Source organism: Cucumis melo, chromosome 1 (genome assembly GCF_025177605.1).
Source record: "Cucumis melo cultivar AY chromosome 1, USDA_Cmelo_AY_1.0, whole genome shotgun sequence".
Lineage (NCBI taxonomy): Eukaryota > Viridiplantae > Streptophyta > Magnoliopsida > Cucurbitales > Cucurbitaceae > Cucumis > Cucumis melo.
Genome location: NC_066857.1, coordinates 34,579,402 through 34,596,779, shown reverse-complemented (window position 1 = coordinate 34,596,779; position 17,378 = coordinate 34,579,402). Strand labels below are relative to the sequence as shown.

Genomic DNA, 17,378 nt, shown 5'->3' with positions numbered 1-17,378 from the left:
ACCCATATTTAATGGTGAAAATTATAATCTTATTTTTTAGAAGCAATTCATGACAAGTAAAGATGACATATAGTTAGGTTATAATTAAGGGATGCATGAAAATGTTTGGGTGAATCCAAAACTAAAGTTATGAAATTTATGTTAAGGACGATTAATTAGATAATATAATACCATCGTAAAGATATATATAAATGTGGGTGATTATTGGTGAGAATTAATCATAAGAAAGAATACATAATCTAATATGGATGAACTAATAAAGTATTGTTTTGTAGTAGAAAAGAAGGTTATTAAACTTGTGAAACTAAGTATTAAGGTTCTTACAAGTCACATTTGTTGTTGTGATTAATTAGTGGTCACTCCACTACACCTTAGGCAATGTCATGTCATTTCTAAGCAATGGGTATAGGACTTATTTAATTAATGATCAACACTCCCCAAATTAAATATTCTTAATTATAACCAAGAATAATAATATTTAGTTTAAATAATAATGTTTTTAAATTCACTTTTAAATAGAATTCATAGGGATAATTTTAATTAAATGTTCAGAGGATAAAATAGTATTTTTCAAAATCCAAAATTGTAGCAAAATCTCAACAAATTTTTTCTTTCTTTCTTTCTTTTTTTTTTTTAAAAATAAGAGATTGATTGAAAAAGGAAAATACCAACTCCCATTTAAAAGCTAATATGAATAAGACTAAGACTTACAATAATATATTTTTCTTTTTATTATTGGAAAAACGTAGAGAACACCTCTTGGAAGAAATTACAATCCAACAAGAAACCATTTTTCAAAATAAATATTATACTAATAGAAAACAGTTTGGATATCCATCCTTATTTATTTATTTATTTATTTATTTATTTATTTATTTATTTATTTATTTATTTATTTCCCAAAAAGGATAAAAACACTCTCACTTAATCATTATTCTATATTTTTAAAAACATATTTTCATACCCTTTGTTTTTTCTTCCTCATAAATTATTAATATTATTTGATAATAATTTATTTAATAAAAACTACGTTGGACTGTTTGGAAATAACAAAAATTGAAAAACAGTAAAAAAAAAAAAAAAAAAAAAACTCCTAAGATTTAATGAAATTTCTTGTATATGTAATTAAGAATCAAATTTTTATACAAACTATAAAAAGTAATCATTTACTTTTTAAAGTGTTTGAAAACAAAATTAAAATTAGAAAGGCAATCATAAAAGAAATTAGAAATAGATATAGAAAAGTTTTAAGGGTTATATGTTTTTATGAAGGGAAAATAATTTGTAGGAATTAGTAGAAAGAATATGAATAATAAAAGAGAAGAAAAAAGATTAGAAAGTAGAGGAAAAAAGTAAGATGATAAGGCCACGTTTGGAAGTGCTTACCGGCTTTATAATTTATATTAATATAATTGGAAGCACTTTTGGTTTTGGTTTGCATTTCCCCAATCTTAGTTGTAATTAATTTTTGTCTTTTTCTGACATAGGAAATGTATTTCAGTCTTAATTATTTATAAGAAAAGAAAGAAAGAAACCATTTTGTTGTTTCCCCAAATCTATGGTCCAATTTCCATTTTTCCATCAATTCCACTTTCCTCTTTTGTTCTCCGGTTTTCTCTATTTCAAAAGCCATCTTTTGGATTTATTTTCAACTCTTTTACCATTTTCTCCCTATTACCTTTTCTTTTTTGTGTCTATTCAATTTTAATTAATAAGTTTTCTGTATTTTCGTCCTATATTGATTATATTTTTATCTTTGATTTATTGGATTTAAAAAAAACAAATATATATATATATATATATATTAAAAGTTGGTTGTTAACCATAATTAATATTTTTAAAATATTTATGGACTAAAATATATTTATCAATAGTTCAATAACAATAAATAATAACAACAACAATTAACATGAAATTTTATTAAAGAACAAAATTTATAATTTATAATACAAAATTGAAAGTTTGAGAGCTTACTAAATCTAAAATAGAAAATTAGCGCTATTAAGGGTCCGTTTGGTAACGTTCCTATTCTCTGTTTCTTGTTTTTTGTTTCCTGTTTCTTGTTTTTTTGTTCCTTGTTTCTTCTTTTCTTAGAACAAGAAACAGTAATGTGTTTGATAACTGTTCCTATTTCAAGTTTTTTGAAAAAAAATAGAAATAAAAATTGTGTTTGATAATTGTTTATTGTTTACTAATTTTCTTCTAGATTTATTTTTTATTTTTTACATCTACTTCAATTAAACATTAAACAAAAATACAGGTCTATCCATCAAACATAAAAAATAAAATTATCAAAAGTTAGGGTTAAAATTATCAAAATAATTGAGAAAAATGAAAAGGAAACCAACAAAAATAATTGAGAAAAATAAAAAGGAAACCAATAAAAATAATTGAGAAAAGAAAAAAAACTAATAAAAATAGTTGAGAAAAATGAAATGAAACAAATAAAAATAGTCGAAAAAAAGGAAAAAGAAACAAATAGAAATAAACTGAGAAAAATGAAACCAATAGAAGTAATTGAGAAACAAAACAAAAAAAACTACTTTTTTTTGTTCTCGATAATTCCTTATAAAATGAGAAATGTTTCTACTTTTTTTAGAACGAGAAACAAGGAATGTTATCAAACCCTTCTATTTCTTAAAAAATGGAAACAGAAACAAGAACATTACCAAACGAGCCCTAAATTTGTAATTGTTTAACAAATTATTTTCATTAGAGTTATAAAGTTTAGTTTTTGGAGGTCTAGTGCTTGTTCAATTTCAATGATGATATATATAAATATAGTTACAAACTAATAAATAACTGAAACCACAAACCATATAATATATCACAAAAGGAGACATTGATAGAGTAAGTTAGATGGATTAGAGACTAAGGTTAATTAGTTTTAATTTGAGCAAAAATTAAACTTGATAGGGTTAGTAGCTAGGTAATTAAATTACTCTTATTTTATTGATTAATGTCTAATTTAATTTATTATATTTTTTCTGTCAACTTTTTAACATACATTTCTTTAAGATGTGAATTGTATATCGCCACGACATTCTTTTTCTTTAAATATTACATTTCACATATAACTGTGAGATTGTTCAGATCTACCTTTCATAATGTCTATATTTTTAGGTCTACAACGCAAAGTTCTATACGTAACCTATCGATATGAGGTGGAACAAAATAATATTATAATCAAATACTTCTAAAAAAAACCCAAGTTGTCTTGTTAATTAGGGTAGATTTTTTGTTGGCATATAACATGAAAACAAATATGAAATATGAAACAATAAAAATTATATATGGTTTTGTAATTTAAAATATCTATACATCAAACGAAGAAATTTATAAAAAAAAATAAAAAATTAAAGCATGTTTAAGCTAAACAAATAATAATTTGATATTAATAAAAAAAAAAGTTTGATCAAAATATAATTAAGTTGCAAGTATAAGAAATAAATTTATTTTTCTCGACTAGTTAAATTATGCTAAAATATCATTTAAGTTATAATAACACGACATGAAATTATTGAAAAATTATTTGAAAGTTCAAAGTCTAATAATATTAGTAAAAGAAAAATTAATAGTTACAATAATTAAACTCTAGACTTTTCTAATTTGATTCACTATTTTTCTTTTATATTTTAAACAAACTTTATGGTTAACATGTGAACTCATGAATATTAGTATAAGATTTAGCTTTTCAAAATATAACGCAACAGATAAGTCAGAGATTTATTTATATCTCTAATTTATAGTGGTTATGCTCAGGTCCAAAACACGAGTTTGCTAGGTAAGCTATTGATATTAAATAAAAAGAATTAATATTATAATCAAATACTTTTTATAAAAAAAACTCAAGTTGTGATGTTAAGTTAAATTTGTGGTTTAGACATAAAGCATAGAAATTCATTTAAATCCACTACTACTTTATAGTACTATAAGATAGAGAAAAAAATAATATTTTATTGTGCAAATTTAATTGCATCATATCTTTAAATCAATTATTTTAACCCAACAAATTTCAAAGTAAAATTTATTATTATTTACCTTGAAAAAGAAATAGTCAATGCCTTTTTCACAAAATATTTTCCCAAGAAAATGGACAATTTTTTAATTCACTTTTTTTTTTTTAAAAAAAATAACTTTTGGGACTAGAAAAAAGATGACATATTAAATTTAAAATGAGGGTTCATGATGGTCTCTAATTATATAGTTGAAATTTGAAAAGATTCACTAATTTAATTACTTATGATTATTATTAAATTAATTAATTGATTCAAATTGTTGTTAGTGACAAAAGAAGAATGGGGTGACGTAAGCTTCTCAATTACTAATTTTGCTCTAAGGGTTTGTATCCCATTGTACGGACATTGATATAGGTGACGTCATTCAAATATTTTTAAATACCTCTTCAATAATATTGTTTTTTAATATATGATTATTTAAATTATTATTTTAAAACTAAATATTACTTTTTTTCTCTTTTTTTTTTGTTATTTCTAAATTCTATTTGACTTTTGACATTTGATTTAGTTTTCATTAATTAAATTGCTTAGCTACTCCACCAAGTCAGTATAAAATTATTCACTAATTACACCAACTTCTTTTATCAGTTTAAAAATCATGAGTAACCTTAAAAAAAACAATAAAAAAAAAAACTTAATATAAATCCTAATCATACTTAACTAAACACAAAGCTGATAAGAGAGACTTCGGATATTGGATCTAAGAACCATGTTAAACAACAACACTCAAAGAACACAATTCAAGTAGTCCTAAGATAGATTTAGAATCAAATTACTTAGATGATCTAACAAACCAAAGATCGGACAAAATTAGAAACTCCCATCAACCATCAATCTTCAAAGCATTCCACAAACAAAAAAGATTAGTTCTTAGTAGAAATGCACTAAATATTCGTGCATTCTAGTACAAGAACATACAAGAACAAAATTCTACATTTTAGAATTTTCAGATTTAATAAATTACAACCTTAAACTAATTAAAATATTAAATGAAATATCACAACATTTAATTTTATGTCATTTTCAACTATTATAATAAATAAAAACACATAACATTACATAAACATTTTTATTTTATTGCAACTTCAATTTCTTCATTTGATTCAATTTTAGTTTCTTGATTCGTATAAAAAAATTTTAAAATAAAAAAAAACATATATAACAATCGTAAAAGTTAGGTACATATTTAAAAATGCATAAAAGCGACTTTATTACAAAACTAATACAAATAATTCAAAAGAAAAAAAAAATTAGAATATGACACTGAGAATATTTCTCATAGGCACCATTTGAGAAGAATGAACAATAGGTCAACCAAGAAATGGTAAATATAAACATATATGTTATGAGTTAGGTGAATTTTTTTTTTTGGCAATAAATTATTGATTAGACTAATTTCTGTTTAGTACATATATATTTAACTTAAAAACATCACTTAATATTAAACAAAATAAACATCACTTAATATCGACAGTATGATATTAAATAGAAATTTTGATTAAAAAAAAAAAAAATTAGACATCACTAATAAAATTAAATTCAAAGTGATATTTAAATATTAGAAAAGATTATTTAATTACACAAAGCGTAAAAAACGTGATAATTTTGTAAACATAAAATAATATAGATTTGACCATAGACAAATTATATGGATATGTAGTTAATTACATGGTAATTAGATTAGAACAAGAAAATTTTCAAACATAGTAAATGGTCGCATTAAGTTGGCTAAACTGCCCTCTCTGACTTTATATTTAATTTTATTATAATGTTTTTCCTTTCATCTTTGATTTTTTTTTTTTTTTTTAATTTTCTGATGTCTTTTTCTTTAAAAAAGTTGAATAAAACAATGAATATAAAAATATATATTTATTTCTTCCGTAGGTTGAATTCGAAACCTTGAAACCGCTTATAGAGATTAGCGGTTTTGTTGACTTTAATTGTCAAAGTCCTTTTAGGATCACAAGCTTTATTAATCTTATTTATTTATTTTAACTTTAAAATCCACTTAAAATCTATAAATAAGTAATATATATTAAATTTCAATCTTAACTAATAATATTTAGTGAATTATTTTATAATTCTGATTACTACATGATTTAATTTTCGTACGATAAAAATCAAAGTAGGATAAGACTTGATCTAACTTGTTTGAAAGTTATGATTAATGTCGCGCTTTTTAATTTAGCTCATTTTGTTAATGGACTCTATTAAAATTAAGTTCATATATTAAATATATAAAAAAATGAAAATTAATAACTTTTTTATGATTAAATATTTGTTTAAAATGATTCACGAGAGTTACGTAAATCATAAAAATCGAAATAAAATAAAGAAGAATTGTACGAAAATTTTATAAATTATAACAATATAATTTTATATTCTAAAACCTACATGTATTAGTGTTTATCATCGATAAAAATAAAAACTTTATAAATATTTTTACGAATAAAGTTTGACATAATTTTACCCTAAATAAATAATTATATTTTCCACCCAAGCAACGTAAATAGGGGAAAATTTTATAATTTTGGATATAAATTTTTGCCCTAATATAAAATTATACCGAGAGAAAATAAATAATAATGTTGTACTTTTTCAATTTTAAATAACTTTAACCTTTCCTAATAAAGAATTTATTAACTTTAATTTAGGTAAGATATGATGATACTTATTGATATTTGTGAAAAAGATTAAAATAGGTTCCTTAAAAAAAGATTAATATTTCTATGGTAGCTCCAATAATATTAATGTGAATTTTTCGAGAAATCTTTTATTTTATTTTAATTATTTTTATTTTAAATTCTATGTAAAATTAATTTATGTTTAGAGTCCCTTTCTTCTATTTAAATTTGAAAAAAATTGACACATAAAGAGTAATTAGTATAACATAATTAATTAATATATGCTGGAAATTAAAGAAAAAAAAAAAGTATAACATATGTATTAAGATATTAAAATTAAAATTAATGAATAAAAATTTCATGTAGGTACTATATAAGATTTTTAAAAGACTTTGTTGTAACGTAATTATTAATTTTATAAACTAGTTGCCCGTTTCAAAGTTTTGATAATGAATGCCCTATTTGTTCATAATAACTTTAGTTGACTTCTAATTTTAAAGTCAACACCTAGTTGTTGTAGTGAGTATATATACTAACAAACGTTATGTTCATTCCTTTAATTAATCCCACTTTAATTAATAATATTAGTTAAGAAGACTCTATTTTTGTTTTTCACTTCTACATTTATCAAAGGTCAATTGTCGAACTCTTGTTCATTTGATGTTAGTTCTATTATAATTTGAATGCTTTTAGAAATGTACTTGTTAAAATTTGTTTCGATGGTTTCTGGACATGAAGAAAAACTTTTTTTCTAAAAATATTTTTAGAAAAATAAGAAATTGAGTTAGATTCGATTCTTAAAAGTTATTGAGATATATTTTAAATATATTATTTGAATAGACAAAAAAGACATCGAAAATAAAGACTTTGGAGTTAATATATATTTATAGTATTATTTAATATTTAAGAGGTGCAATTAGTTCTTCAAGTTTTGAACTAAATATTTTACATTTTCATAAAGAATTATAGCAAACTATGAAGCACTTTTATGACTAAACAATTATTTCTTTATTTTCATTTTTTTGGAAATAGTACTTCTATGTTAAATGCTTTTTTTAACCTTTATTTAAATATTTTAATGTTATTTCCAACCCTTTTTATCTACTTCACCTATATTTTCATGGGTTGGTTAAAATATTTTTTAAGTTAATCTCGATTTAATTTTCTTTAATTAATTTCACTAGTTAAATTTTCACATCCTTATACGATTTTTTTTAAAAAAATATATATAAATATAATACAAAATTTAATGATAGACAATAATATAAATATGATTTAACTAAACTTCTTATTAAAGGTTAGAATTTAATTTAATGATTGAATGTTTAAGCCAAAGTCTAAAATTTGACAAACTAGAAGAGGAAAAAAAGAAAAAAAGAAAAGAGGAAATAATGAGTGATATTATTGTAGCATTGATTCTCCTTTAGGTAATCTTCTTAGGCATAATGAATGGAAGAATTGAAAGGATTTGACTTTATGAATGGCAACTCGGAGGCCGACTCGCCGAGTTAAAGGACCGAGTTAAATAATATTTTTGGATCTATACAAAGCATCAATGTCCTTATCCATTTTGAGAAGGCATATTTCATTTTCAAACTTTATGAGAAAGTAAAGACTTTTTTTTTTTTTTTCTTTTCTTTTATGGAAGAAAAATTTTCTAAGCATATTGTTGTAGAAGCCAAGTCGGCTAGGGCAAATTATTATGAGTATCATTTAATTCAAAATATCTCTTTCTTCAACCTTATCTTTCTATTTTCATTGTTTTGTCTTTTACTACAAAGTCGTGTTCATACGAGGTAATTTCGAGTATTATCGTTGTATACGATTTTCATTCATGACGTACTACAAAATAGGGTTTAAGAATTATGTGGAGTTCATGAAATAAATGAAGGTTATACTAACAAATTATTAGATGATTTATCAAATAATGAATGGAAGTAGTAAGTACTACGATAATATTAGATTTTTTTTTCTAGTTATGTCTTGTCTTGTCTTGTATATGTGTATTAAGAATCTAATCTAGTAGCTTATTATTATCTATGAGGTGTAACAAAAATTTAATGTGACGAGCTAGTGCAATCATGATAGTATTGAATTATTTTATCTATGGTTGTTTTCACAAATGCATGAGTTTAATATTATTTCTAATTGATATTAAATGTGATCATTGTTTGTTCAAAGTTGATTTTTCAACCAAACTACCAATGAATCGACTATGATCGGTTTAGTAAACGATCAAACCGACATCGATCATTGATGAGTAAAATATTGGTCGATCAGTTTAACTCTTTAAAATATTTTTGGAATTTCTCAATATAAAACTTTTCCAAACCAATACCAACCGGTCAGTCAATTCAATTTTTCGATTTATCTTGCTCAGTCTTAATTGATACTCTTATTTTATTATATTGTAAAGAAATATTCATAAAACATAAACAATAAGCAACAAAAAAAAAACCACTAATGTAAATATATTATAAATTATAGATATTTAAACCTATTTTAGAAGGATAAAATATTTATTTATTTTAGGAATAAAATTCACAAAAATCCAAATATTAAATAAAATTCTACAATTGAAATTTATGGACATATTAAAATAAAATGTTTAGTAGCTTATTCTTCAAAATATTATTATTATTATTATTATTATTATTATTATTATTATTATTATTATTATTATTAAATGTTTAGGTTATTACTAAAGTAAAAATAATTTGATGTTTTATTTAAAAAATAATAGACGGTGTTTTACTCAGCTTAAATACGACAATTAAGACTTTAAACAAAATCTTTTAGTTTGATTTATTTTGATTTCCACTTTTTATTTTATCGAAACAAAACGAAATTAGACAAATTTCTCTTTTCTTTAACTTAATACATAATAATCATATGAATAAATAAATGTATTAATATCAAACTTGATAGTTCCAAATATTGTTTATGGAAGTGTTTAATTTTAATACATTAGCTTAGCCACTCAAATTCACGAGAATGTCTTCCTAAAAATTCAATCATAAATTTTTATTTTCTTTTAAATGTATTCATAAATATAATAATGACGTTTTATTTTTTTAAATGAATAAATAAATGGAACGCGCTATTATTTTATTTTTAATAAAAAAAAACACTATGTCAAAAAGCACGAGGGGGCGGAGAATGACCATTTTGGTCAACGAAAATCTGATGTCACGGAGTAGATTCCCTCTTAATGAATTGGCAATTTTCGTAATAAACTTGAAAATTAAGGGTGTTCGTGAAACTTTAACCCGTTAAATATATTCACAGGTGGCTCAAAACGATATCGCCATTTTCTTCGTTCTTCTTCTTTTTTTCTTCAAAGCTTGAACTGATGATAGTGGAGCTTCTTCAGTATATGAAATCATCAATCACTTTGCTTCGAAAATTGCTTTTGTTTTTTCTCTGATTCAATTCGTTTCTTTACCTTTGACAGTGTCTTTTGTTTGAATTTTGCAAGTTTTTGAGGTGAGAAGATCATTTGGAAATGGATTGAAAATGGTTTTTTTGTTCTTGGATTATGCTCACTGTTGTGTTTTTATTATGCTGTGTTTGCAGATTTGGGGTTTGGTTTTGTTGAATTCATCTTAGTTCTCGTCTGGGTTTTTATCTGAAAACAGTTTTTTGGGGATTGGGATTTTGTCGAACGGTTTTAGAGACACTATGAGTTTGCTTTACAGTACGAATTTCAAATTCTCCAACGACGAAATGAAGAAATACCCTGATTTTATGGATTGTGATTCGACGAACAACCATCATTCTCAACAAGAACACAATAATTCTGGTGGTCTTATGCGTTATTGTTCTGCTCCGACCTCTCTGTTTGCGAGTCTCGTCGATGGAACTGAAGGTTTTAATTCCAGCAACAATGGCGGTGGGAGCCGTGAGGATTATCGGTTTATTCGATCTTCTAGCCCTGAGGTGGAAGTTATTTTGTCGAGGTTTATGGCGTCGTGTAATGGAAAATTTGATTCGGGATCTGGAGAGAGGACGGTGAAGGAAGAAACAGGGGAACCGGTTCAACAACAAAATGGGTTCTGCAATCAATCATCGTCAATGGTTAATACGAGTTCGGTTGATTCTGGTGGTAGAGCTCAGATTGGGAACTCGTATGGGGTTATGAATTCTTCTGATTTTGATAACTCGATGCAATCGCAATTGGGTGCGAGGAATTGTTCTAATCTTTTTAGGCAAAGTAGCTCTCCTGCTGGATTTTTCTCCCATTTGACTGCTGAAAATGGTAATATTTCTTTACTTGAAATCCCCTTTTTGTTTTTTGGTTTTTGTTCTTTCAAATTACAAGGGTGTAGGCTACATGGTTTAGTGAACCTGATTGGTTAAAAATTTTCAGCTCCAATATTTGAAAAGTCCTTTGCTCCCATTAATTGAACTTTAGTCCCTATTAGATCTTATGTTTTTCTTTGGGCTTCTGTCAAAAAAAAAAATTTAGATATTATTTTGTTTGATTGGAGGTGCCTCTGTTTTTGTAGGCTTTCCTTTGTTCTTGTATTCGTTTGTTTACTCGTATGAACGAAAATTCAGAATATGGTTTTTATTTTCCCTTTTTGTGAAAAGAAAAAAGGATTGCTTCATCTTCGTAGCAAACATAGTTCAACTCACATATATATATTAACGATAGAGAGGTTTGTGGTTGAAGCTGAAACCGATAGTTTAGATCAGATTCCTTCATGAATTAGATAGTGTTGATTGAATAGCTTTTTCCTTGAGTTACTTTTTAACAGGACTACCTCTTGTTAACTTGCAGGCAATACAACAAGGGAGGTCGAGAAGTTTGGGACTTGCAATAGGAAAGATGTAAATGCTGCTTATCCATCTACTCGGATTGGTAGTCAGATGAATTTATCCGGCCATTCTTTTGGCTCAAACCATATGCCTCCAATCGCGGAAGAGGAGAATAAAAGCATAGGCATTGTCAGTAGCTCTCGCCATCGTCAGAAAGCGAACAGCGGTGATCGACTTCAGACCGACGATTTCCTCAATAGTTCTTGGGATAACTCCGCAATGAGGGACATAAAGAGAGGGAGAGATAACAATGGGCATGCATTTTCAACTTCCATTGTGCTTAAAACTCAGGTACAGCTTGATGAGAGTACCTGCCAAGTCTTTTCTGATTAATAATGTGCTTTGCGGTACGGTTTGGCTTAACAAGTCTTTCTTCAGCAGAATGCTGATTCTGGAAATAACATTCGTGGATTGGCTCATCATTTGAGTTTACCTATAAGTTTCAATAAGGATCCGGTAGAGAAATATTTGAGATTTCAAGAGCCTGTTCCTCATCAAATTCGAGCAAAAAGAGGATGTGCCACACACCCGCGAAGCATTGCAGAGCGGGTAGATCCTCTCTTCTTTTAATCAACCTCTCATTGTCCTTAACTGATTTAACTCTAATGTAAACTCATCAAATTTTTAATCTCCTAATGCTCAAATTATCAGATGAGAAGAACACGGATTAGTGAGAGAATGAAGAAACTGCAAGAGCTGTTTCCTGACATGGACAAGGTAATTATCCTGAGCCTAAGTAATAAATCTTGTTTATGTCGTATAGTTTACAATGTTTCAAGACTAAAATAGTTCGATTGGTCAATCTTCCTTTGCAGCAGACAAGCACAGCCGATATGTTAGAGTTGGCCGTTGAATACATTAAAGGGCTGCAGAGACAGGTCAAGGTAACCTCCAAAAGCAACCTAAAGTTCATAAAATCACATGAAGATCCAGCCAATACCTTTTACTCACAAGAAACACTTTTCTTTTCATGCAGACTCTCACAGATACGAAAGCGAAATGCACTTGCTCATGCTCGAGTCAATAACAAGAAGCCAGAAAGAAAGCAACACCTATCTTTTAGTTTGATTTTGATCTGTACAGAAAGCAGGCAACACCTATCTTTGAAGCTCTAAGGAACATGAAGATACAAGAAAGAACAATGCAACGTTGTCTACTTTGTTTAAAAGTTATAGGATTTTAGGAAATTGTCTGTGTAATAGAAACTGTTGTAAGTTAAAAAAGTTCAATGTAAGATCCAAATCATGGATCATTCACTCAACAAAATCCAATTGAATAGTTTGCTTTCTGGCATGTAAATGTGCTGCTTGCATCATCATATGCATAACTATAAGCCATTGGACAAGCTAACTTGAATGCTTTCGAATAAACTGTCGGCTTACACGTCTTCGGGGTACTGTATGCCCCCGTGCAGCAATACTCTGGCTTGTCGAAAGCCAAGCATGCACTCTGACAAGCAATGACCGTATCATTCTTCTTCATCTCCAAACCATCAGGGCAATGCTGATTCAAATCTGTCAGGCATTTCACTGTTTGGCAAGTACTCGATCCACCAGACGGAGCAATCGAAATCGGAATGTTATAGCCATCAACAAGGCTAACATCATAAAAATCTAAAGGACTGTCTAAGGTGAACTCCGCAAGTGTGGCAGGCGGGACACCGCCTGCCCCTACACATTCGAGTACGCCACCACAGTCACCAGTTTCGCAAGTTCCTTTGCCAGAGACATCAAAGGAACATCCACGTCGACCCCAGAATCGTCCTGACCATCCTGTAGGCGCATTGATCGTAACGGTCTCGCCAGGCTTAAGCTGAAATCCACCATTCATCAATTGAGGCCTCCCAGCTCCTGGTTGGATTCCTGGCCATATTATGTCATTACATTTATTCTCCAAAGTGAAAACTGCAGCATCATTGCCTGAAAAGGAAAACCATCAATCAAAATACAAAGAGAAAGAAAGGAAAAGAGAGAGAGATTAGTGTTTGGTACCTAAGAAAAAGCAGAAAGGAAGAATGACAAACAAGAATAACTCCATGAGAGCAGGAAAAAATGGGAACGTTGGATTATGAATATTGGTTTTAAAGAAGGCCAAACAGACACAACTTTCTGACCCAGAAGAAACTCAACAACTTATCACATGAGGATGATTTTTACGGCTTGATATGTTACCAAAATTGGATGGTAAGAAAGATATGTTTGGTAAGCGAGTGATCCAAAAGAGAGAAAAAAAAAAAACTGGTCATAAATTCACTTATATTTGACCATGACCATGAGGCCAGACAGTGAAAACAAATATGGTAATTTCAGCATTTATGGGTATGGTTAAGCTATTGAAAATGGGGAAAAGAGAAATATTTCAATGGTCTAAAGCTTACTTTCTACAAGAATCATGTGAAAATTATAATGGTGGGAAAATTTTAATGTTTTTACTTGGTTGGGTGGCCAATCTTAATTCTTATTACTGGGATAGCAATGCTTTTTAGTAAATAATTAGAGTATTAAGTACATATTAGCAATTAGTTAAGAGTTTTTCTTAGAGAAAGAGGAAGTTTGAAAATTAGAATTTTTATCTCACCGTTGGTTAATATCAATTAGCTCAAAAAATGTAAATTACACGAGGATTAAAATACCAATAGAAATTATGATAATAAACATATACAGTAATCTATTTTCGTTTGTGAATATTTGTAAATATTTTGTTATTTAAAATAATTTTGGTTAAGTGAATAATAATTCATTATTTTTTAAAATCTATTTGTGTATTTTAGATTCCATATATTTGGTTACATATACAAAATATATGGAAAGATTTGGATAACAAAAAATGACATTTAATTCATAGTTATAGAATAAATGAAATTTAAATGCAAAAATTAGGCAGTGTTCTTCTTTCTACTTTGAAACGAGCTTAGTGAGGCTCTCGAGCGGCAACAAGAAGAAGGAAGAAGCAGTAGATAGTGCTGCTAAGATGCCGTTAATGGACACAACAACAGCCACTCTCAGAACTTTAAACCCATTTACCCCTTTTCAACGACGTTCATCCAGGTCTCATCATCTTCTTCGACCTCACTCCTTCTCCCTTTTCACCAACAAACACCACAATCCATCCTCTTCATCCTCCCGCCGGTTACTCCCCTTCTGCTCCTCATGTAAGTATATATATAACATATTTGTAATTAAACGTGCTTACATCCCATGGACCCCGTAATCTCTGCTGTGAATTGGGTTGAAGTTATTTTTTTTAGTTTGATTTTGCTGAGTTCATGGCGCAGCTGAAAGAGTGGAGGGTTCTGGTTCCCTACCGAGCGGTGTTGGTGAGGCCGTCAATGGGGTTTCGCATCCAAAGATTCTTCAAGTTGTATTGGTGTCTCCCTTGGTAATTGCTTAGCTGATTCTTTTTCTTGCTTTTCGTTTCTGCATTTTCTTTCGAGTAATCGCTATTTTTAGTTATTGTTCGTGTTCTTATACGTATTTGGTGGAGTTGTATGGCTTGATTTAATATTTTGAATAAGTTTCACTTTGCTTTAAGGTTTGTTTGATTGTCAAGGATGGTATTTCATATGATTGGAAATTTTGATCAAATGTAAAGTGGCTGTATATTTAAGAACCGCAGTCAATTGAGTGGTATAACTTCGAACCTTGGGCTGAGCTTAATAAGAAAAAAAGCCTATTTGGGAGATTGGAATGTAAATTACAATGAAATGTTTAAATCGGTGTTAAAATGGGATCGTGAAACGGGGAAAAATGGGGTAAAGAGAGTTGGGTTGAAAATAGTGAAAAAGGAATGTAAAAGGAATTAGAAACCGGGCTCAAAACCCTTGGCCTTGAGATTACAATTCATTGCAAACCCATCAAATTCTTGCTTCCCAAAACACCTTCCTTGAATCTAGACATCGAGTTGGGCTCGAGCTCAATTGCCCCCGAATTAATGGGGGGTAAGGCCCTCGATACCGGGTTACCAAAACGTATAGGGTGGCTTTTCCAAGATTCTGGATTTTTTTTAATTAGTGTATTTCAGATATGCTCAAATTGCCCTCTATGTAGCCACAAACCAAAGAAATTCAGAGGACTTTAGCACGTGGAAATTTGCTGACATTCTAATCGGTGTTTTGTTCGAAACCAAATGAATAAGGACTAGGGAGCCCTTAGTTAGATATTTGCATCAATCTCTGTGGTGTGCATAAGGTTCATGGTAAAATAGAGATCTTAGGTGGTATCCTTGGAGACTAAAAAGTTGAAATTAGTAGAGCTACTTGGCACAGTCTTCTTCAAGTCGAGATGTGAGGGTTGAGGAGACCTCTCGTAGAAAGTTTAATAGATTGCTCGAAAACTTGCTAGGGATACTATGGTTGTTGATGTCATATAGAGCAAAAGGTCATGTGATGTTAATCGTAAACTTCTAATGCTTCTAGCATATTTCTTCCAAATTGATTTCTACTTCTAATGAAATACGCACTCCACTTTGTGTGTACACATACGGCAAAGCTTAGTAGTTTGTATATCATGGCACGACTTGTATGCAGTTGTGTGAAACATGGTGAACGCCCAATCGTAATTTCTCCATTTTCCTTTTTGGGTTGCAGACAACCTCAAAATTCCTCAAGGATGGCTCTGAGATTTGTGTTGTCCTTGGCAGATTCCTGGGAACACTGGTAGCATTGCCAGAACATGTGCTGCATCAGCTGTTGGACTACATCTAGTTGGGGTTAGTATTTTAACATCTTTACTTTAAGCCTAATCGTTCTGATTTCCCCTTTGAAAAAGTTTTGTATGGAGCTGCTGCTGACATTAATAACTTATCCGCTTGTATTGTCTCCTCCTCAGCCATTGGGATTTAAGGTTGATGACACAAAGCTAAAGCGGGCGGGTTTGGATTACTGGCCGTATCCCATGATGCATTTCATATATGATTCGTTTGCTCTCATTTACAGTTAAATATCAGGGATTCAATGTTAGGAACTTGTGCTTTACTTTGTCTTGAACTGTTTGAGTTTTTTATTTTGTGCTGTCACTGTTCGTTCAATGTTTTCGAGTTTTAACATTGTATTTTAGATATGTTGTCGTTAAAATTCATAACACGTGGGCAGACTTTCAAGAATACTTTAAGAAGCAGGTAAGCATGGACAAGATTCTATTTTAGTTCCTCTTTGCATCCTACACTGTTGGAAACTATGCCTACCAACTCAAATGATATGATATGATACGTACAGGAAGGAGAAAAGCGGCTGCTAGCATTTACAAAAAGAGGAACAACACATCACTCGGTGAGTGCTCATTTCTTTGCTGATTTGATTTCTATACGGGTCGTCGATCACTCGTAGACTAGGAGGGATTTTGAGTAACAATTTGTTTTCTCATTTCATTTCTGCAGGATTTTTCATACAAGCGGGGCGATTACTTGTTGTTCGGGTCGGAAACTACTGGATTACCACCTGAAGCGCTCGAGGACTGCAAAAACCAGCCATTTGGTGGAGGGACATTAAGAATTCCAATGGTTGAAACTTATGTTAGATGCCTCAATCTCTCGGTGAGTGTTGGTATTGCTATATATGAAGCTTCAAGACAACTAAATTACGAGCAACTTCAGGTTTCATCAAAGAGTTGTACTAACGATGAACAATCTATCATTACAGAGGATGTTTTTGCTTGATCCTTAGATGTAAAATTTTGTACCATTTTAATTTTATTTGGCAACTCTGAAAGAAACATTGTTTACCTTATGATATTAAAGTCAATTCATTGCATGATGCTGTTATGTTGCTATTTTGTTATACTTTGTAATGTTTACTTGGATTTCACATTACTTTAATGCGACAATTGTTCTAATAGATTGTTTGTTCTATTCCGAAATTGAACTTCCCTAACTATTTTAGTATTAGAACTTGAGTGATAATAAAAAAAATAATTATTTT

At 29.0% G+C, this 17,378-nt stretch overlaps 3 protein-coding genes across 6 annotated transcripts; 2 read left to right on the top strand and 1 right to left on the bottom strand.

The window, feature by feature from the left end:
- Positions 1-9,931: 9,931 nt before the first annotated feature.
- Positions 9,932-12,763, top strand: LOC103499905 (transcription factor bHLH130-like). 4 transcript variants are annotated; one of them, XM_008463045.3, is made up of 7 exons: positions 9,932-10,129; positions 10,220-10,901; positions 11,427-11,755; positions 11,843-12,013; positions 12,116-12,181; positions 12,280-12,348; positions 12,441-12,763. In XM_008463045.3, the coding sequence occupies exons 2-7, from the start codon at positions 10,325-10,327 to the stop codon at positions 12,489-12,491; spliced, it is 1,263 nt and encodes a 420-aa protein (XP_008461267.2). In that variant the 5' UTR covers positions 9,932-10,129; positions 10,220-10,324; the 3' UTR covers positions 12,492-12,763. The 4 variants fall into 4 exon arrangements, with proteins under 4 accessions (XP_008461267.2, XP_050944306.1, XP_050944309.1 ...); XM_051088349.1 differs by having other exon boundaries at positions 9,949-10,129; positions 12,283-12,348; XM_051088352.1 differs by having other exon boundaries at positions 9,950-10,129; positions 11,846-12,013; positions 12,283-12,348.
- On the bottom strand, positions 11,839-13,610 carry LOC103500031 (pathogenesis-related thaumatin-like protein 3.5). The gene is made up of 2 exons (XM_051088359.1): positions 13,456-13,610; positions 11,839-13,383 (listed from the first exon to the last, which is right to left on the bottom strand). The coding sequence occupies exons 1-2, from the start codon at positions 13,499-13,501 to the stop codon at positions 12,722-12,724; spliced, it is 708 nt and encodes a 235-aa protein (XP_050944316.1). The 5' UTR covers positions 13,502-13,610; the 3' UTR covers positions 11,839-12,721.
- Positions 13,611-14,319: 709 nt separating this feature from the next.
- On the top strand, positions 14,320-17,221 carry LOC103499907 (uncharacterized). The gene is made up of 7 exons (XM_008463048.3): positions 14,320-14,615; positions 14,739-14,842; positions 16,103-16,171; positions 16,291-16,349; positions 16,519-16,579; positions 16,677-16,730; positions 16,838-17,221. The coding sequence occupies exons 1-7, from the start codon at positions 14,435-14,437 to the stop codon at positions 17,114-17,116; spliced, it is 807 nt and encodes a 268-aa protein (XP_008461270.2). The 5' UTR covers positions 14,320-14,434; the 3' UTR covers positions 17,117-17,221.
- The last annotated feature ends 157 nt before the right edge of the window (positions 17,222-17,378 follow it).

Excerpts from the sequence above, each read along its gene's own strand:
- LOC103499905 (XM_008463045.3), top strand. The coding sequence starts at position 10,325 with ATGAGTTTGCTTTACAGTACGAATTTCAAATTCTCCAACGACGAAATG. Across the intron at positions 11,756-11,842 it reads CCATTGTGCTTAAAACTCAG|CAGAATGCTGATTCTGGAAA; the intron begins GTACAGCTTGAT and ends GTCTTTCTTCAG. Across the intron at positions 12,014-12,115 it reads CGCGAAGCATTGCAGAGCGG|ATGAGAAGAACACGGATTAG; the intron begins GTAGATCCTCTC and ends TCAAATTATCAG.
- LOC103500031 (XM_051088359.1), bottom strand. The coding sequence starts at position 13,501 with ATGGAGTTATTCTTGTTTGTCATTCTTCCTTTCTGCTTTTTCTTAG. Across the intron at positions 13,384-13,455 it reads TCCTTTCTGCTTTTTCTTAG|GCAATGATGCTGCAGTTTTC; the intron begins GTACCAAACACT and ends TTTCCTTTTCAG.
- LOC103499907 (XM_008463048.3), top strand. The coding sequence starts at position 14,435 with ATGCCGTTAATGGACACAACAACAGCCACTCTCAGAACTTTAAACCCA. Across the intron at positions 14,616-14,738 it reads ACTCCCCTTCTGCTCCTCAT|CTGAAAGAGTGGAGGGTTCT; the intron begins GTAAGTATATAT and ends TTCATGGCGCAG. Across the intron at positions 14,843-16,102 it reads TTGTATTGGTGTCTCCCTTG|ATTCCTGGGAACACTGGTAG; the intron begins GTAATTGCTTAG and ends TGTCCTTGGCAG.